This window comes from Jaculus jaculus, chromosome 11 (genome assembly GCF_020740685.1).
Source record: "Jaculus jaculus isolate mJacJac1 chromosome 11, mJacJac1.mat.Y.cur, whole genome shotgun sequence".
In the NCBI taxonomy this organism is placed as follows: Eukaryota; Metazoa; Chordata; class Mammalia; order Rodentia; family Dipodidae; genus Jaculus; species Jaculus jaculus.
In genome coordinates this window covers 99,732,892-99,754,427 of record NC_059112.1, presented here as the reverse complement: position 1 = coordinate 99,754,427, position 21,536 = coordinate 99,732,892, and the positions used below count along the sequence as shown (strand labels likewise).

General features: G+C 44.5%; 1 protein-coding gene across 1 annotated transcript in view; it reads right to left on the bottom strand.

Moving 5' to 3' along the window:
* The window catches only part of Parn (poly(A)-specific ribonuclease), a 178,898-nt gene that overhangs the window by 72,309 nt on the left and 85,053 nt on the right, over positions 1–21,536 (bottom strand). Inside the window, exon 21 of the mRNA XM_004652276.3 lies at positions 20,342–20,416. Coding sequence (XP_004652333.2) covers positions 20,342–20,416 — 75 coding nt within the window. The remainder of the gene's footprint in view (positions 1–20,341; positions 20,417–21,536) is intronic.

The following is a 21,536-nucleotide window of genomic DNA, read 5'->3' as shown; positions in this document are numbered from 1 at the left end:
TTAAAGGCACTTGCTTACAAAGCCTGTGGCCCAGGGTTCAATTCCTCAATACCCATGTAAGGTCAGATGCACAAAGTGGCAAAAAGTGTTGTTTGCTGTGGCAAGAGGCCTTGGTTTGACTAATCTCCCCCACCTCAACAAAAAAGAAAGGAAAGAAAGAGGGAAGGGAGAGGGAAAGGAAAGGGAAGGGAGAGGGAAGGGAGAGGGAAGGGCAAGGGCAAAGGGCAAAGGGGCAAGGGGGAAGGGAAGGGAAGGGAAGGGAAGGGAAGGGGGAAGGGGGAAGGGGGAAGGAGGAAGGGGAAGGGGAAGGGAAGGGAAAGGGAAAGGGAAAGGGAAAGGGAAAGGGAAAGGGAAAGGGAAAGGGGAGGGGAAAGGGGAAAGGGGAAAGGGGAAAGGGGAGGGGAAGGGAAGGGAAGGGAAGGGGGAAGGGAAGGGGAAGGGGAAGGGAAGGGGAAGGGAAGGGGAAGGGGAAGGGAAGGGGGGAGGGGGAAGGGGAAGGGGAAGGGAAGGGGGGAGGGGGAAGGGGAAGGGGAAGGGGAAGGGGGAGGGGAGGGGAGGGAAGGGAAGGGAAGGGAAGGGAAAGAGAAGGAAACGGAGGGGAGGGAATTAGAACACTGTTCTCAGTGATGGTCAAATCCAAGTTACACCTATGTTTCTGACCCTTCACCTAACTATCCAGACGTCAATAGTTCTTGCATGAGGGTTAAAGCTACAGCCACCTACCAGCAGGGCCAACAGACCTATGCAAGCCTGAAGGAAGCCCCACATGGCAGCTTTGTTCCTATGGGCAAGAAACACCAAGACCCCTGGAGCTCTGCAGTAAGTTCCTCTCCCTGTTCAGACTAAGTGTGCTGGGTGTTGGCTCCTCGGTGGGGCGCTTACCTAGCATGTGCAAAGACCTGGGCTCCACCCAGTGCTACAGAAACCACACACAATCACAAAGCAGGCAGCTCGGAAACCTTCTCCCTAAGGGCTTTCAGACCAATATCCTGGAGGAGAAAGGAAGATGGAAGCAAAAATAAAATAAAATAGAGGAAGATCTTGTGCAGTTACGTCAGTTATACCCTTTCAAGTCTCCATGAATACTGCAGCGTGCAAATGGAACCCTGCTTTGGAGAATATGCAGGGGGTCTGGCCCCTGTGACACTTAAGTCACACCTTTGTCAACCAATCAATATGTAACCCTGTTTAAAGACACCTTATCTCATATAGGCGGTTGATGAATTAACACTGAGCTCACAGCCAGCAGCTCTGTAACTCACGCAGCAACTTCGTGCCTCGCCCATGTGCCTCTGAGAGGCCCAGAGGCACAGCACAGCCTCCTTCCACTGAAGAACTCCACACAGCCCCTCAGCACCAGGCGCTGGGGCCATTCTAAGTAGCAAAGTCACCAACAAGAAGTATAAAAATTCAGAAAATGTGGCACTAATTAGAGACACTTGTTTACAGTCTGAGAGCTGAAACAAGAAGGCAGAGCCTCACCTGGTTCAACCTGGGAAAGTGCAGGACAGTAACTCACACGTTCCCTACTCTGCATATGTTTGAGAATGGCCATGCAATCAGTGTATTGATTATAAGGTTACAAAATACTTAACAAGGTGAATTTGCAAGTACAGAACCTGTGAATCTGAAGACTATGTTCTAACATTGTACCAGGACCAGCTTCCAAAACTGTGCTTGACAATAAATCCACAGACCCAAGGAGCCCAGCCTAACACAGCCAGCAGACTTCTTTGTGTTGCATCTCTGACTACTTGGATTATCTGGTATCTTACTTATTTATTGTGTGTGCTGGGGTGGGGTGGGAGGGGAATGGCAAGGTCTCTTGCTGCTGCAAATGAATACCTGACCAGCTTATATGGGCAGCTGGAGAACTGAACCTGGGATGTCAGGCTTTGCAAGCAAGTACCTTACACTGCTGAGCCGTATCCCTTGTCCTCCACCTTCAAATTACTTCTGAGACTTCTCCAGAGCTAATGTCAATGACAGAAAGCTGCTTCAGTCACCAGCAAACTGGGATCTGTGTGGCTCCAAGGCACACGCTGACTGTGTTTATTGATAAGAGATTAATTAAAATGGCAACCCTGAGCTGAAGGGATGGCTTAGTGGTTGAGGCACTTGACTGCAAAGCCAGAAGACCCAGTTTGATTCTCCAGGATCCATGTAAGCCAGATGCACAAAGTACATGTGTCTGGAGTTCATTTGCAGCAGCTGATGGCCTGGTACACCCATTCTCTCTTTCTCTTCCTCCCTCTTGTTTTCTCTCTCAAATAAATAAGTGAAAACCTAGCTGCAGGCAATCATGGAAAGAAAAGCAGAAACAATTACTCTTGGAGGGATGGAGAGATAGAGCTTAGCAGTTAAGGCACTTGCTGCAAAACCTAAGGACCCAAGTTTGATTCTCCAGAACCCACATAAAGCCAGATGCACAAGGTGGGACATGCATCTGGAATTTGTTTGCAGTGGCTAAAGGCCCTGCTGCACCCATATTCATTCATTCATTCATTTATTCTCTCTCATAAATAAAATAAAATACTTAAAAATACTCTTGGAAACAATTTTTGATCTTCTGTTCAAAAAGCACGCAAGTATCCCTACTGCAGTGTAGAGAGGACCCTGAACAAACACGGGAGCAACAACAGAAAACACAACAAAAACCATGGGAGCAGGTCCTTGTGCCAAGTTCCTCCCGGTCCACACTTCAAAGGTTTGGATTCACAAGTGTCCACATGGCCTGCCTGTGGTCATGTTGCCGGAGGGTCATGGGCACTGCAGATTCCGAATGCTGTCATTCCACGTTGCCGAGCATGAATAAGCATTTAGGTGACAAGTTTTACTTGAACTTGGAGAGGCGGAATAGTAGCCAGCACGACAGCACCACCTTCTGGTTGGTGAAGCAGGATTAAGACCTACAAAGCCCCATCCGGAGTCAAAAAGCATTTCGTACGTTTTTTAACTAGAGGGGCAGAACCTAGAATATTTGCATTTTCCATAAAATCCAAACAATGCCATTAGCAAGAAGCCCCCTCACAGACCAATCATGAAAAGGAAAATGGTTTCACTGAAAGTTACTTGACTCCACTTTTGGAAACACCACTTCCCCTCACTGGCTGGGCACCCTAGAAAGGGAATTCCTTCCTATGTTAGGAGAGATACGCCCATCTCTGGGTGTGCAAAATGTTCTTTACTGCTCACATTCAAAGACCACATTTGATGGGATGGCTATTAAGAATGGAAAATGGGGACTGGAGAGATGGCTTAGCAGTTAAGCCCTTGCCTGTGAAGCCTAAGGACCCCGGTTCGAGGCTCGGTTCCCCAGGTCCCACGTTAGCCAGATGCACAAGGGGGCGCACGCGTCTGGAGTTCGTTTGCAGAGGCTGGAAGCCCTGGCGCGCCCATTCATTCTCTCTCTCTTCCTCTATCTGTCTTTCTCTCTGTGTCTGTCGCTCTCAAATAAAAAAAAAAAAAAAAAAAAAAAGAATGGAAAATGGTGCCTCACAAGCAAGTTTCCTCCAGCCCTGGCAGCCCTGGGGGAATTCGCACCCCCTCCCCCATTGCTCTAGCAGCCAAGAGAGAAGCTCCATGGTGCAGCCCGTGGGGTTGGTCCTGGGCCTGAGCTCCAGAGGTGGCTTCCTTCTACAGCTGCTGCCACTCACACAGGAATCCAGGATGAACTCCAAAGATCCGGAACCAACCCAAAACAGACCCTAGTGGCTGCTTCCCAGACCTGCCTTCTTCCAGGCCGCCCACCCACTTGCCTTCCCCAGGGGCAGCACAAGCAAGGCGGAGGGAGTGGCCAGGGTTCCCACCCTCCCTCAGTGAGAAATGTCAAGTCCACCAGCCCTGGAGGCATAGGGTAAAGGGACAAGCATTCCTCCAGAGGGATCTGGAAGCCAGGGCCCTACACTGGTCTGGAGCTAAGCAGCACCTGCAGGGAGAGCTTTGCCAGGGCTCCTTTTCTCCTTCCTGCACTGCGCTCTGTTCCGAAGGTAGAGCGCAACTCCTTAATGAACACTGTCTCCTAAACCAGATGCACATTCTTATTACAGCCTTGTACAGTGTTATTTATAAGTATGATTTACCCTCGAAAAATTATATTAAAATTTAAAATAATAATAAAAAAAAGATTTGTGGCTGTGCCTCACTGGTAAGTGCTTGCCTAGCAATTAAGAGATACTAGGCTCCATTCCCAGTACAGAAAGAAAGAAAGAAAGAAAGAAAGAAAGAAAGAAAGAAAGAAAGAAAGAAAGAAAGAGAGAGAGAAGGAGGGAGGGAGGGAACGAAAAGAAAAGAAAAGACAGACAGAAGAGAACATGGTGGCACACTGTCCTCAGGAGGTTAGGCTACAAAGCAAAGTCTCAAAGCACCAAACACTGACTTTGTTATCTGGGAAACACATTTGTAACTAGTCCTTTGCCATAAATACTGAGAATTGGGGACATAAGCTCAGCAGAGCATGTCACAAATATTGAAGAGTGGAGACGCACGCTTAGCACAGCATTTGTAACGAATATTGAGGACTGGGGAGATAAACTCACCAGAGCATCTGTCACAAAAACTGAGGACTGGGAGTGTAAGCTCAGGACAGCGTTTGCCGAATACACAAGAGACCCTGGACCCAAGATCAGCACCACCAAAAAGCCCTGGGCCAGTCACTCAATGACTTCGCAACTGAGAGAGTCAGCTGACTGTGTGAACTAACTCTGAATTAGGAAAAGTGTACCGTCACCGATTCTTGAACACCATGGCTTATTTATTACCCCTTATAGCATTTGTAGATGTGGCAGCTTCTCAGGTAAATTCAGCTTTCTGAATATATGATCTGCTTGATATTCAATACTTGAAAATCTTTTCCAAAGTCCAAGATTTTTCAGACATAAATGGGTAAATGTGGCATTTTATTTTAAAACCTACTATTATAATCAAAAAGGTGACCTTGAACTAGAGCTGCTCCTGTCACAGCCTCCTGAGTGCCACAGGGGTTATAGGTGTGAGCCACCATGCCCAGTGGTTTCATTTCTTAAAAAATAGTAAGGCTGGGGGGCTGGAGAGATGGCTTAACAGTTAAGGTGCCTGTATGCAAAGCCAAAGGACCCAGGTTTGATTCTCTAGTACCCACGTAAAACCAGATGCACCAAGTGGCGCATGCATCTGTAGTTCGTTTGAAGTGGCTGGTATGCCCATTCTTTCTCTCCCTATTTGCTGCCCCCCCCCCACACACACACATAAATAACTAAATATTAAAATAGTAAGGCTGTAGAAAACAAGACTTGTATGTGACAAAACAATGTCCATGTGCAATGGCTGAAACAACCAACTGGTCTATGACTTCATTTCATCCAGTGGCAAAACAACAAAACGGCATTAGAAGCCTCAGAAACAGGCAAGGAGAGGCACAACATCACGGCCTCCTCACGGAAGACCGAGCCCAGAGGTCTGAGGACAGCGGGTTACCTGTCCTACTGCCACCAGCGTCCTGAGTATTTTCCAACAGTGAACAGGACCTGCTTCAAGCCTTGGAAACCCCGTGCCTCAAGCAAGAGCAGCAAGGGCAGCTTTTTAAAAAGTTTTTTTTTTTTTTATTTTATTTATATGAGGGGGGTAGAGAGAGAGAGAGACTGGGCACGCAGGGCTGCTAGGCACTACAAACAAAGTCCAGACACATGCGCCATCTTGAGCATCTGGCTTATGTGGGGACTGGGGGATTGAACTTGGGTTCTTAGGCTTCACAGGCAAGCGCCTTAACTGCTAAGCCATGTCTCCAGCCCTTAATTAGTAATTTCTTTCTTTCTTTTTTTATGAGAGAGAGAGAGAGAGAGACCGGTGCACCAGGATCTACAGCCACTATAAGCCAACTCTAATTGTGTGTTCCACCTGGTGTGCGTGTGCAACCTTACGCATGCGTCACCCTCTGTCTGGCTTACGTGGATCTGGGGAGCCAGACATGGGTCCTCAGGCTTTGCAGGCAAGCACCTTAACTACTAAGCCATCTCTCCAGCCCCTTAATTGGTACTTTAAATATATATATATTTGTTTGCAGGGCGTGATGGTGCACACCTTTAATCCCAGCACTTGGGAGGCAGAGGTAGGAGGACTATTGAGAGCTCAAGGCCACCCTGAGATTCACCCTAGTGAATCCAGGTCAGCCTGGGCTAGAGCAAGACTACTTTGAAAAACCAAAGAAATATATATATTTTTTCATTTATTTATTTATTTGAGTGTTGAGGGAGCAGAGAGAAAGAGAGAGAAAATGGGCATGCCAGGGCTTCTAACCACTGCAAACAAACTCCAGATGCATGCACCACCTTGCGCATCTGACTTTCATGGATACTGGGAAATCAAACCCAGGTCATTAGGATGCACAGATAAGCACCTTAATTACTAAGCCATTTCTCTAGCCCTGGTACTCTTTTGCTGATGCTGCAGTTATGAGGATTAGACCTGGGGCCTCACACATGCTAGGCAAGCACTCTATCACTGAGATACATTTCCACCCCTTTTTACTTTTTATTTTGAAACAGGGTCAAGACAGTCTTGAACTCATCCTGTAGCCCACACAGGCCTTTGACTGGCAATCCTCCTGTCTCAGATTACAAACTACACCAACAGACCCAGCATGAGTTTCATTTTTAATATTTTAATATTTTCTTAAAGAGTTATTAAACAAGAAGCTTCCACACAGTACATAATATGCAGGAAGATCTGGATCAACAAGAAGGTACTGTAACGCAACAGTTAAGAAGCATGGGCAAGGAGCTCTATCTTAGCTAGAAGAATAAAATCCTAATAAACGGATCTCCCCACAGGTAGTATAAGCTCAAATAATATTTTTTAGAAAGGATCTGAAGGTTCTAGATCATGAACAAAATCAGAGTGACTTTAGAGGAGGGTTAAAAAATTGGAGGAAGCAATCTGACTCAGAGAATTTTCACAGGTGTCATGCCTGAGGGGCAGCTGTGGTTATAGGGGCAGGGGTCAGCTACAACTGGTAAAAAAAAAAAAAACAAAAAAAAACCTATCTTTCTGGTATTAGAACCCAGAAAAGTGTTGTAGCTGTCTTCTTGTTGCTGGGACAAAGCACCCCACCAAAAGTAGCTGACAAAGGGAAAGTTTTCATTGTAGCTTACAGTCTCGAGGGGAAGGTACATGATGGCAGGGGAAAGCATGGCATGAGCAGAGATTGGACGTCACCTTTGCTACTCAGGTGGACAACAGCAGCAGGACAGTGAGTCTAACTCTGACAATGGGAAGCTAGCTGCCTCCCAACAACACACCTTCTCCAGCAAGGCCTCTCCTCCCAAATCGCCACCAGCTGGGGGCCAAGCATTCAGAACATGAGTTTATGGGGGACATTGATTCAAACCACTACAAAAAGCAGCCAAGAGAAACAAAGTAAGGAAAGACCTCCAGAGGAAATGAGAACCCCAAATTTAGGACCTAGACTGTGGGCATAGTGGCCCACACCTTTAATTTTAGTATATGGAAGGCTGAGGTAGAAGGATCACCACAAGTTCAAGACCTGCCTGAGGCTACAGAGTGAGTTCCACAACAGCTTGAGCTAGAGTCAGACCCTTCTTCCAAAAGGATGTAGGGCTGGAGAAATGGCTTATCGGTTAAGGTGCTTGCCTACAAAGCCTAAGGACCCAGGCTCAATTCCCCAGTGCCCATATAAGCCATATGCACAAGATGGCGTACAAATCTGGGGTGTGTTTGCAGTGGCTAGACACCCTGGCATACCCATCCTCTCTCTGTGTCTATCTGCCTCTCTCTCAAATAAATGAATTAAAAAGTTTTTTTAAAGAAAAAGGATGTTTAAGGATTTAGACTGGAATGAATCCCTGGCTGACTCTTAACCACATGGCAGCCTGTGCATCTGAGCAAGATCTGAGCCAGCAGGTTGCTTGCCAAAACTAAAACTAAAACACCAACACCCCTATTCAAAGTGTTTAGGGAACAAGCCCAAATTAACTCAGCACACAGAGACCAAGAAAACATGACCTATTCTGAAGAGAAAGACTTTGTCAACAAGGACCAGTACCCAGATGATGCAGGTACTGGGTCACCAGACAAGGACTTCAGCCCAGGGCAACTATGTTCAATAAGGTAAAGGAAGCAAGTAACAAGAGAAAGGTTAGAAAATCTCAGCAGATCTGGAAACAGAAAAATAACCTCAGCATGCAGATGATCTGGACATACTACAGTTCAAATCACAATTTTCTGGTGTTAGGATGGAACACAGGTATTCTCTCTGCTTTCAGTACAGAATACAATGAATTACATAAGGTCAACACCTTTTCATGGAAAGGGGGTTGTAGGAAATGATTCTGTCCTACCAGAAGCTAATACAAATGTTTTGAGCATATTTAAGTGATGGTATTCAATAGGCTAGGTATATCAAGTGTATTTTCAACTGATCTAGATGTAAGCCCACTGTTAGGCAGTATCAGTATGTAAGATAAAACACAACAACACTGGGGCTGGGGAAGTGGCTCAGCAGTTAAGGCGCTTGCCTACAAAGCCAAAGGACCCCGGTTCAATTCCCCAGGACCACATAAGACAGATGCACAAGGCAGCACATGTGTTTGGAGTTCATTTGCAGTGGTTGGAGACCCTGACGTGCCATTCTCTCTCTCCCTCTTTCTCTGTTAAATTAGTAAATAAAAATAAGGTTAAAAATAAAATAATAATAATAATGCAAAGAGATTTTAAAAATACAAAAATTAAGATAAACCTGTAATCCTAGCTACTTGGGAGGTTGAGGCAGGAAGATTACAAATACAAGGCTAGCCTGATTAACTTAGTGAGATCCTATCTCAAAATAAAAAGTAATAAGGAGAATGGAGAGATGGCTTATTGGTTGAAACACTTGCCTGCAAAGCCTAAGGACTCATGTTCAACTCTCCAAGTCCCATGTAAGCCAGACGCAGTGACACAAGTGTGTAATGTCATACAATGTCATACACAAAGGGGCACACACGTCTGGAGTTAGACCACAGTGGCTGGAAGCCCTGGTGCACCAATTCTCTCTTTCTCTCTCTCTTTCATTAAAAAAGGGTGGGGCAGTCTGTTGGGCTTGCCTCAAAAAAAAAAAAAAAAAAAAAAAGTAATAGGGTCTTGAGATGTAGAACACTTACCTAGCATGCACAAGGCCCTGGCTTCAATTCTCAGAACCACAAAAAGATAATTAATTATCTAACTGATTGATTAAAATAAATGGAATTCTGTGAAAATTTAAGTAATCCAAAAGACAGAGAAGGGGTTGTGGTGGTTTGAATGTAAGCTGTCCCCACAGCCTTACGTGCTTCTGACTAAGTCTCATGCTTGGTCCCCAGCCAGGGGAAAGTGGGAGGTGGAACCTTGCTGGAGAAGGTGTCGCTGCTGGACAGGCCTCAGGGTACTATGATTCTGCCTCCATCGCCAGTGTTAGCTAGCCTCTTGCAGCTTCTTACAATGTGATGTGACAAGATGTGACTGTCCTGCCATGCTTTCCCCAATTTGGTGAAGCTTCCCTAGAAATTATCTGCTGAAATAAAGCCTTTCCTTCCACAAGCTGCTTCTGGCCCAGCAGTAAGAAGGAACTACAACAGAGGCAAACACAGGCTGAAGTGGTGAAAGGTGCTGGCTTGCAAAGTCTGAAGGCCTGAGTTTGTTTCCCTAGTACCCACATAAGGCCACCGCACTTGTGACGAGCTCATTTGCAGAGGTACCAGGCTCTGGTGTGCCATTCTCATATTCTCTTCTCTCTTCTTATAAATAGATAAGTGCTATTTTTAAAAAAGCAGATGCTGCCAGTTGTGGTAGCACACGCCTTAATCCCAGCACTCAGGAGGCACAGGTAGGAAGATGGCTGTGAGTTAGAGGCCACCGAGACTACATAGTGAATTCCAGGTCAGCCTGGGCTAGTGAGACCCTACTATGAAAAATAAAAAGCAGATGCTAAAACCACAAACCTAACTACATCAGTATTTAAGCAAGTGCTCTCTAGTTACTGTCCGTCCCACTTCCCTCTTGAAGTGTCTAGGACTGGGGAGATAACTCAGTGGTTCCAGGTGCTTGCTTGTAAAGCCTGCCAGCCTAGGTTCAATTCTCATCACTCAGTTACAATGACAAAGAGACAGTTTCTGGCAAGGAAGGCTTAAGATATTTTAGAAGAATTTAGAAAAACAGAAAAGGCAAACCATCTACATATGGTTCTGCCTCAAGAAACTAGAGAGTGAAGAGTCCAGTAAACCCAAGGCAAGTACAAGAAAGAAATCTTCAAAAAAGTAGAAATCAAAAAGAAAGAAAAAAAATCACAACTAACAATACAGTAAGATGAACCAAGCCAAAAGCTGGTTCTTGGAAAAGATCAGTAACTTGGTGTCTAGCTAGTCATGTAGTAAAAGAGCATAAATTACCAGTATCACCAGTTCAAAGCAGTCATCAGTACAGGTTTCTATGTGTGTTTTCCAAGGTAGGATCACACTCTAGCTCAGGCTGACCTGGCATTCACTACATAGTCTCAGAGTGACCTCAAACTCACAGTGATCCTCCTACCTCTGCCTCCCAAATGCTGGGATTAAAGGCGAGGTTTTGCAAACATTAACAGACTAGTAATTGTTACAGTCAGGTTCACAGGGCTAGCAGAAAACACCCAACCAAGAGCAGCTTGTGGGGAAAAAAGGATTTATTTTGGCTTACAGATTTGAGGGGAAGCTCCATGATGGCAAAAGAAAACAATGACCTGAGTAGAGGTTGGGCATCACCTCCTGGCCAACATCAGATGGACAACAGCAACAGGAGGGTATGCCAAACACTGGCAAGAGGAAGCTGGCTATAGCAGCCAGAAGCCCACCCCCAACAACACACTGCCTCCATGAGTCTTCAATTCCCATGTTGCCACCAGCTGAGGACCTAAGAGTCAGAACATGTGAGTTTATGGAAGACACCTGAATCAAACCATCACAGTAATAGTAACAATATTTTTACAACACAGGCAAAATTTAAAGTTATAAGACACCTTGTCAGGTGTGGTGGCACTCGCCTTTAATCCCACACTTGGGAGGCAGAGGTAGGAGGGAAGCTGTGAGATTTAGGCCAGTCTGGGACTACAAAGTGAGTTCCAAGTCAGCCTACCTTAGGAGGGGGGAAAAAAAGTCTTTAAAAATTATTTAGTTATTTATAAGACAGAGAGGAAGATAGAGAGAATATCAGTGTGTCAGGGCCTCCAGCCACTGCAAACTAACTCCAGACACATGTGCCACCAGGTATATCTGGCTTTACATGGGTATTGGGGAACCTCACCTGGGTCCTTTGGCTTTGAGCGAGAGCACCTCAACCACTAAGTCATTCCTCCAGCCTGTCTTTAAGCAAACTGGGTGGTAAATAACCATGCAGAAATTGCTGTACCCACACTTACGTCTTTGTTCAGCACAGCTAAAGTGCTCAGTTAGGGAATGACTTAACGTATGCATGCTCATGACTTCAGCCTCTCCCAAGAATGGTCTTGAGCAAGAGCCTAAGGACATGCATAGTGAATTTGGGCTGGCATTACAAATTAACTCCCGGGTTTTGACTTCTAACATGCCATTTTCAATTTCTGCGCCTTAAAAATCTCTTGGAAGAATCTCAGTGTACCCTGGTCTTCCGATTTCAAAATGAACAACAAAAAAAGTATTTTTCTTAAGTCATTTAATGAAAACTATAGTCTAAGAAGTAATATACTATACTTGAGGGTGCTAAAGACAGTATCCAAACTGGAGCATGCATTGGAAATACAGAGCGGAGGCTGGAGCGATGGCTCAGCGGTTAAAGACACTTGCTTGAAATACAGAGCTGGTGTAGCTCAGTGGTGGAGTGCCTGCCCTCACACACACAAGTTCCTGGGTTCACAAAATTTATTAGTTGATTATAATTAATTACAATTTCTAAGCATGAACAAGCTTGATTTACCATTAAAAATTGTCTCTCTCTTATGCTGGAGTGATGGCCTAGTGGTTAAAGCACTTGCCTACAAAGCCCAAGGACCCATGTTCAACTCCCCAGATCCCACATAAGTCAGATGTACAAGGTGATACAAGTGTGTAAGGTCACACACATGTGTACAAGGTGGCATGCACATTTGGAGTTCAATTGCAGTGGCTAAAGGCCCTGGTGTGCCAATTCTCTCACTCGCTCTTTCATAAAGGCATGTGCCACCATGCCCAGCAAAAAATAAAAATAAATAAATAATGACCTCTCATGGGCTGGAAAGATGGGTCAGCAGTTAAGGCACTTGCCTGAAAAGCCTAACGACCTGGATTAGATTCCCCAATACCCACATAAAGCCAGATGCACAAAGTAGTGCATGTGTTGGAGTTTATTTGCAGTAGCTAGAGGCCCTGGCATGTCCATTCTCTCTGTCTCTCTCTGCTTACAAATTAAATAAATTTTTAAAAAAAAACTGATCTCATCAGGGCATGGTGGTACATACATGCCTTTAGTCCCAGCACTCAGGAGGCAGAGGTAGGAGGAGTGTCGTGGGTTTGAGGCCAGCCCAAGACTATGTAGTGAATCCCAGGCCAGCCTGAGCTAGAGCGAGACCCTACCTCAAAAAAAAAAAAAAAGAAAAAAAAGAAAATTATCTCTCATTTGACTACTTGGAGCAAATTCTCAAATGGTGACATTATCTCTGTGGCATTGTGTCCACACCAGCCTCACACTGCATCACCTGACAAGCCAGAGGGAGGAATGCTCAATACACAATTTGAGCGGCTATCATTTACTTAAGACCCTAAAGTTACCAGGGACCCTCATCTTCATAGAGGCAGCAAACAAGAAACAACAACATTCACATGTGGTGGCACACACATGTAATCCCTGCAGTTGGGAGGCTGAGGTAAGGCTGGAAGATCACTGTGAGTTCAAGGCCAACCTGGGCTACTAAGCAAGTTCTAAGTTAACCAGGACGAGAGTGAGAAACTGGGAGGGGAGGGGAGCGGAAGAGAGGAGAGGAGAGGCAAGGCAACAGGCATTAAGTCAAATAGCACACGGCAGAAAGGTTTTATGTGAGAAGGGAACTGTAGTTTGGCCTCCCAGCATAAACGGCGACAGCGGATGACTGCTGGCAGACGGAAGTCATGTGCAGCCTCTGGTGGGATGCCCATTCTGCAGTAACCAACCCCCCCACCCATGATCATGCAAGTGACCCCAATATTAACTCAATGAATAAAAGAAAACTGGTAATAATGAAAACAATGCGTGAGAGTAGAATGGGGATCTAATGAGAAGAAGGATTTTAGTGGGAGGGGAGAAAGAAAAAGTGTAATTGGGGAAGTGGGATCGCAATGCACTATATACATGCGTTTATATGTCAAAAGATAAAATGAGTTTTTCTAAATATAGATTAGAATTAATACCAAAAGGAAAATACAGGTGTCAATTCAAACCAAACTCCTTGGACGTAAATCAGAATCAGCTTGAATCACAGCCCAAGAATCCATTATGAGTTGCTATATAAATAGATATTTAAAGATTTTTTGACTGTTATGTTACTGATCTAGCAGACCCTCTGTTTCTGATGAAATGACTAAGTAATTTTTAAAGATAACACTAATAGTATTCACAGCACATTTATATACTCGGGCCCCTGGCCTTATTAGAATCACCACTACTAAAACAAATTCCACACTGTCTTTCCATGAAACACCTGCATGATTTTAGAAATAAGGAGGAGCATGGCTAAAAAGTAAGAGCCAGAAGATGGGAACGAGTGCTATGTGACGCTGCCTTCCAGACATTAAAGCCCTTACACACACGTTTGTGACTACCTGCTCAAAACCTGCCAAAGACAGAGCCGGTCAGCATTCCATCATGGACAGTAGAAGGGCTCATGAGGTCCCACCCCTCCCTGAGGAGTTATTGGCAACTACTGGTTCCTGGGGTGGGAGACATTTTCTTTAGTATTATAGCCGCTGGTAAACTGCCCATGGTCCAGCAAATAACCCCCACCCCATACTCATGCAGGCAATCCTAATTAAACTCAATGGATGACTATGGGTGGTGAATATAATAATCAACATATGGGGCTAGAGTGATGACTCAGCAGTTAAGGTGCTTGCCTGCAAAGCCTAAGGACCAGGTTTGATTCCCCAGGACCCATGTAAAGTTAGACGTACAAAGTAGAACATACCTCTGGAGTTCATTTGCAGTGGCTACAGGGCCTGGTGTGCTCATTCTCTATCTACCTCTGTCTTTCTCTCTTAAATAAATAAATAAATAAAATATCTGCAATATATACACACATATTAGATACATAAGATAATTGTCAAAAAATTAATTTAAAAAAACAGATAATAAACTCTAGCAATAGTTTATCCATTTATTAGCCAGAACACAGTATTAAAAAACTGTTTCTGGGGCTGGAGAGATGGCTTAGTGGTTAAGTGCTTGCCTGTGAAGCCTAAGGACCCCGGTTCGAGGCTCGGTTCCCCAGGTCCCACGTTAGCCAGATGCACAAGGGGGCGCACGCATCTGGAGTTCGTTGGCAGAGGCTGGAAGCCCTGGAGCACCCATTCCCTCTCTCTCCCTCTCTCTTTCTGTGTCTGTCGCTCTCAAATAAATTAATTAATTAATTTAAAAAAAAAAACTGTTTCTGGGGCTGGAGAGATGGCTTAGTGGTTAAGCGCTTGCCTGTGAAGCCTAAGGACTCCGGTTCGAGGCTCGGTTCCCCAGGTCCCACGTTAGCCAGATGCACAAGGGGGCGCACGTGTCTGGAGTTCGTTTGCAGAGGCTGGAAGCCCTGGCGCGCCCATTCTCTCTCTCTCCCTCTATCTGTCTTTCTCTCTGTGTCTGTCACTCTCAAATAAATAAATAAATAAATAAATAAATAAAATTTAAAAAAAAAAACTGTTTCTGGGCTGGAGAAATAGCTTAGTGTTTAAGGCGCTTGCTTGCTAAGCCAAAGGACCCAGGTTCAATTCCCCAGGACCCGCATAAGCCAGATGCACAAGAGGATACATGCATTTGGAGTTCGTCTGCAGTGGCTGGAGGCCCTGGCACACCCATTCTCTCTTTCTCCCTGCCTATTTCTCTCTCTCAAATAAATAAAGAAAAATAAAATATTTTAAAAAACTTAAGCCGGGCGTGGTGGCGCATGCCTTTAATCCCAGCACTCGGGAGGCAGAGGTAGGAGGATTGCTGTGAGTTCAAGGCCACCTTGAGACTACAGAGTGAATTCCATGTCAGCCTGAGCTAGAGTGAGACCCTACCTTGAAAAACCAAAAAAAAAAAAACAAAAAAAAACTGTTTCCTAGACTGGGGAGATGGCTTAGTAATTAGAAGCACTTACTTGCAAAGGCTGCTGGCATGGGTTTAATTGTCCAGCACCCACAAAAGCCAGATACACAAAATCACATATGCTTCTGGAGTTCATCTGCAGCATCAAGAGGCCCTGGCATACCAATATACTCTTCTCTCTCAAAAATAAATAAACAAACCATTTCTTGCCAGGTATATAGTCCCAGCATTCAGGAGGCTAAAGCAGGCAGATCACCATGTGTTCAAAGCCAGCATGGGCAACAGAGTGAATTAAGGACAATATGGACTTCAGGAGACTGCCTCAAAAACAAACAAAAAAATAAAAATAAAAAACAATGGGGAATGTGGGGGGAGGGAGGGTATTACCATGGGATATTTTTTATAATCATCAAAGTTGTTAATAAAAAAATTTTTTGGCCAAAAAAAAACAGGAGCTGGAGAGATGGCTTAATGGTTAAGACATTTGTCTGTGAAGCCTAAGGACCCATGTTTGATTTTCCCATGTAAACCAGATGCACAGAGCGGTGCATGCATCTGGGATTTGTTTGTATGTGGCTAGAGGCCCTGGCATGCCTATTCTTTCTCACTCACATAAATAAAATATTTAAAAAATGAATAATTAAAAGAAAAAAAAACCCGTTCCTTGAATGGGAAAAAAAAAGAAAGGAAATCAGAGAGGACAAAACAGACAAAAAGACGTTTCTAAGTTATGATGCCCTGAGTATAACTTATTCAATTCAGTCAATACTGGCCACTCAGTGACTAAAGTCAGACCCTGTGCTCTGCGCTGTGAACACAGTATTCCCTACGTCCCATCCCGCAGGGTGCGCAGTCTGCCTGTGAGGACGGTGACGCGGCGGGCCAGGAGTGCCACACAAGCTCAGGGTGCGGGGCTGACCCCTAAGCAGCCAGGAATTGTGATGTCTACACTGGAAGAAATGGGAAGCAGGGCTTTGCCCAGTTCTGCAGGGAGGGGACAGTCTGACAAAGAAAAGGACACTCTGACAAAGGAAACCAGCTCAGAGGCATCGTGTAGTCAAGGTTCCAGGGACTTTGTGAACAGCTGTCATATGCTGGAAGAGACCACAGTGAATAATTAAGATTCTAGAGCAAGCTTCATATGATCGAAAGATAACCACTGGTCATGGTGTGGTGGTGCATGTGCAATCCCAGCAGGCCGAGGGGGGAAACTACGAGTTCAACCCCTGCCTGAGCAATTAAGCAAGATCCTGTCTCAAAACAAACCTTAAAAGAAGGCTGGAGAGATGGCTTAGCGGTTAAGCGCTTGCCTGTGAAGCCTAAGGACCCCGGTTCAAGGCTCGGTTCCCCAGGTCCCACGTTAGCCAGATGCACAAGGGAGCGCACGTGTCTGGAGCTCGTTTGCAGAGGCTGGAAGCCCTGGCGCGCCCATTCTCTCTCTCTCCCTCTATCTGTCTTTCTCTCTGTCTGTCACTCTCAAATAAATAAATAAATAAATAAAATTAAAAAAAAAAAAAAAAAGAAGGCTGGGAGAGGGCAGGATGTGGTGGCGCACGCCTTTAATCCCAACACTCAGGGGGCAGAGGTTGGAGGATCATTGTGAGTTCCAGGCCAGCATGGGACTACAGAGTTAGTGCCAGGTCAGCCTGGGTTAGAGACCTTACATCAAGAAAAAAAGAAACAAGTACTTGTTGCTCAAGCCTGACAAATGGAGTTAGGATCCCCCAAACCCACGTAAAACCAAGTTGTGCAGATGTCTGTAAACCCAATGTACCCCATGGCCACGTAGGGTAGAATCAGGAGACTCCCAAAGCACAAAAGCGGGATCGTGTTTGCAGCAGCAAAGCAGAAGACCTTGTCTCAAACAAGATGGAAGGTGAGAGCCAACACCCCAATGTTGTCTTGTGACCTCCACATGTGCAATGGCATGCACATACCCATACACACATACACTATCTCTCTCTCTCTCTCCCCCCTCCTCTCTCTCTCTCTCTCTCTCTCTCTCTCTCTCTCACACACACACACACTAGTGTTGGACAGAAGTCACAGCATCTTTACATAGTCTCATTCTTACTCATCACAGGAAGGAGGACAAGTTGACACTTTACAGGTGCCAACCACTCAGGAACTCACAGAGACAGGTTCTCCATGGGGACTCGATATCATGATTCAATTGATCCTGCAGAGTGACCACAATCATGACCCTCTCAGAGACAGGAAGCTGTGGCCCAAAGGTATAGATAACTCACCCAAAGACATATGCTGACAAGTTATGGAGCTACAGTGACTCCCCTGGTTGGACTGACTTCAAAGCCTGTGCATCTACTCTTTCCCACTGTATGACTCAATGTCACCCAAATGTGACGAGAGTGGCAGCTAGAGCGTGGACACTGCACAGAGGTGACACCAGTCTGTGTGGAGAGGGGAAGTTCTAACTGAGCCACCTTTTATCCATACTGAAGCCTCTCTACAACCTGCATCATGAGGTCCCTGCACCCACATAAAATCATCTTTGACTTGCTAGTAAGTTGATCTCTTTGGATTCTAAGTCATCTGTCTGAAGACTGTGATAATGGATTGCAGAAACATATCCATGCAAAACATAATTTTTGTTTTGTTTTGCTTTGTTTTTGAGGTAGGGTTTCGCTCTAGCCCAGGCTAGCCTGGAGTTGACTATGTAGTCTTAGGTTGGCCTTGAACTCACAGTGATCCTCTCACTTTCAAGAACTAGGATTAAAGGTGTGTGTTATCATGCTTAACCAAAAGCATAAAATATTTAATAAGCATAATTCATATGCTATATCCAACACTATCTCCAAGAGCCATGTATTTCTGAACTACATTCTAGATTGAAATCCATTCATCAATTTACATCAAATTTATATACACAAGCTCATGCACTACAATGATCCAAACAAGTCCATCCCATTATCCTTACTGTGTAGAATAAACAAGTTTATCCAAGCTTAAATACCATGTCCAAGGCATGCTACAGGTGATAAAGTAGTAATTATTCCTGAGCATACACTTTTATCTCTACAACACAGCCTGTATTCCCGAGATGGCTGGAAATTAAACAAAAATAAGCATGGGACCCTGCAGACTACAAAATCAACGAGCCAGACAAGAAGTACACACTTTTGCGATAGTGGCACATGGCCTCTACAAGTAACCAACTCTTCTCTAATTGGGCAGGAGGCCTGCTAAATGGGACAGAACTCTTATCTGGTACCGAAAACCAAGGTCAGGAAACCCAGACTTCAAAGAGAAGCCCTCACTGCTGCTCTCTGGAGAAAAAGAGTGGGCTTGCACACCAAAAATCTTTCAAATAACTTTGCACACCCCCTTTAACCCAAGCTGCTTTCTTTCACTCTTGGTTAGAGAACCTGCTTTATTTTACAGATGGCAGATAAGATGGAGGAGGACAGCCAACTGCCCACCATGATACATGCCAATCCTATCACATCTTCCAGGGCCTAGAAGCAATTGCAGAGGAAGTGGCAACATGATTACTGCTCTTACTGCTAGCCTGACAATCAGTTCCAGGGCAATGGTGACACGGTTATCAATCAAAACCTAACAGAAATCCAGAGGCTACTGAGAGCTCAACTCTAAACGAGACTGCCAACAGCTTGCCATGGCTCAGGGAACATTGCAGAAGAGGAGGCAACAGATTTTAAAAGCCACAGAGTGGGTAGGAATATTCTAAAGCACAGTCCCTCTGCTGCTCCACAGGGACTGACTGAGGCCTCTATGACCCACAGTGAATCCCATAACCCCACTGAGGGGCTCCAGGGTGACGGGAGCAGAGGTGCAGGGATACAGAGTATAACCTGTTATAATATAAAAAATAAATTAAATAAAAAGTGGGATAAAAGGGAAAGCACAATGGGAAAGGAACAGAGTGAAGGCATTAGGAAAAATACGCTGAGTAGCAAGTCTAATGCAGGGCTTTTTCATCTTTTTCCACTCATAACCCCATTTTACCTAAGAAATTGTTATATAACCCAGGGAAAACAAGCATACAAATCAGACAATTACTGCTAATAAGTTATAAAGAAGTCCAGGAGTGGTGGCACACACCTTTAATCCCAGCACTCAAGAGGCTGAGATAGGAGAAGCACTGTGGGTTAAAAGGTCAACCTGAGACTAAATAGTGAATTCTAGGTCAGCCTGGGCTACAGTGAGACCCTACCTCAAAAAAAAAAGAAAGAAAGAAAGAAGAAACATGTTTTAAAACAATTCTTTGGTATTTGCACAACTTTATCATTTATTCCAACAAAAACAGGAGCTGGAGAAATGTCTCAATAAACAGCCTGCTTGTAAAGCCTGAGGTCCAGAATCAGTTCCCTAGAACCCACATAAAGCCAGACATACAAAGTGGTGCATGCATCTGAAGTTTATCTGCAGTGGCAGGAGGCCCTGGAGAGGCCATGTTCTCCCTCTCCCTCTCTCTCTTAAATAAATAAAAATATTTTACAAAAGACAAAAACAAATTTTCATGCTGAGATCGATGTGGATACAGTCCAATGATATACTCATTTAATATGTGCTGAGAATGGCAGCAGGAAAATGTTAAAAACCTTTGTTTCCATAATTAATAATGAGCAAAAAACCTAGCATATACAATAAAAATGGTGCACTTCGTAACGCACGGAAGTCTCAAATCTGAGCTGAGGCGCTCCAGGCCACACACATGCCCGTTACGTGACAACATGCACGGTGCGAAGGGCACACGCTGTGTGTTCAGAAATAAGGCCAAGGCAAAGACATGTGGGCAAGCGCTCCAGAAACACCTGATCCATTATGCATTTAATTTTGGATTAATTTTTGGTCACTGCATGTTCAGAAACATGTTACTGTTGCCAAATTATTTGAACCCCCATGGTCAGTTATGGGGCTGTAAGCCATACTTTGAGCATGTTTAGTCTAATAAATCCAAAAATTCAACTTCTCAGCTATACACATTTCATGTTTATTTCTTATTTTTTACAGGCAATGCCAGTGAATAAGCTAACAGAAATCACAGATTTCAGACTGAAGACCCTCCATTTCAATATTCAAAATAGACACCTCAGACACTTACCAATTTGCACTTGCTCAGGCTGGCTGAGAGACACAAAGGCTGATGTGTCATCAATCCAAGATATCTGAATATTACCTGTCAATATCAAATTATAAATAAAGTGAACATTTGACCAGTTTCAGAGCTGTGAGATAAACTACCTATCTGACATATGCCAGCACATGCTACAGTCTGGAGAGGTGAGGGGCCAGCTTAAAACCTGATCAGATCTCAGTTCTCTATCTCTCTATCTCTATCTCTATCTCTATCTCTATCTCCATCCCCATCCCCATCCCCATCCCCATCCCCATATCTATCTATCTATCTATCTATCTATCTATCTATCTATCTATCTATCTATCTATCTATCTATCTATAGGTTATAGGGGCTGGAGAGATTGTTCAGCAGTTGAGATACTTGCCTGCAAAGCCTAACGACCTGAGCTCAATTCCCCAATACCCATATATATAAAGCCAGATGCACAAAGTAGTGCATGCATCTGGAGTTCATTTATAGTGGCTGGAGGCCCTGATGTGCCTATTCTCCACCCCCCCCACATATGTGTATGTGTGTGTGTGTTCTTACTATCTCTTTCTGCTTGCAAATAAATGAAAATATTAAATACATATATGTTTTATGCCAGGTGTGGTGGCACATGCCTTTAATTCCAGCCCCTAGAAAGCAGAGTAGGAGATCACCATGAGTTTGAGGCCACCCTGAGACGAATTCCAAGTCAGCCTGAGCTAGAGTGAGACCCTACCTCAGGATATATATATTTTAACTTTATGAAAATTTATAAAAAGCCAGAAATTTTTAAAAACCACCTTGTTTACTCATCAAAGGAAAATAAACATCTACTTCCAGCCTCACAGTAGGACATCTCTCAGCCCTTCTCAATTTCAGAGGCCACTTCCTGCTAGTAAATCACCTTACCACCCAGGTGACACGAGCTGCCTCTTAGATAAATCACAACCATTAGCTTCTACTGAGGAGCTGCTCCAGGTCACACACTGCTCTGTGCCTTCTAGGGGTTAGGCACCTCTACCCTAGTGAAATGCTAAGGAAACAGCTATTACTATATTATTATTATTATTATTATTATTATTATTATTATTATTATTCCTACTACTACAACTACCATTACCACTACTGAAGAAACAAAGATACAGAGGGGACATGTGTGCAAGGTCAAATGGCTATTTTTATAACTAAACT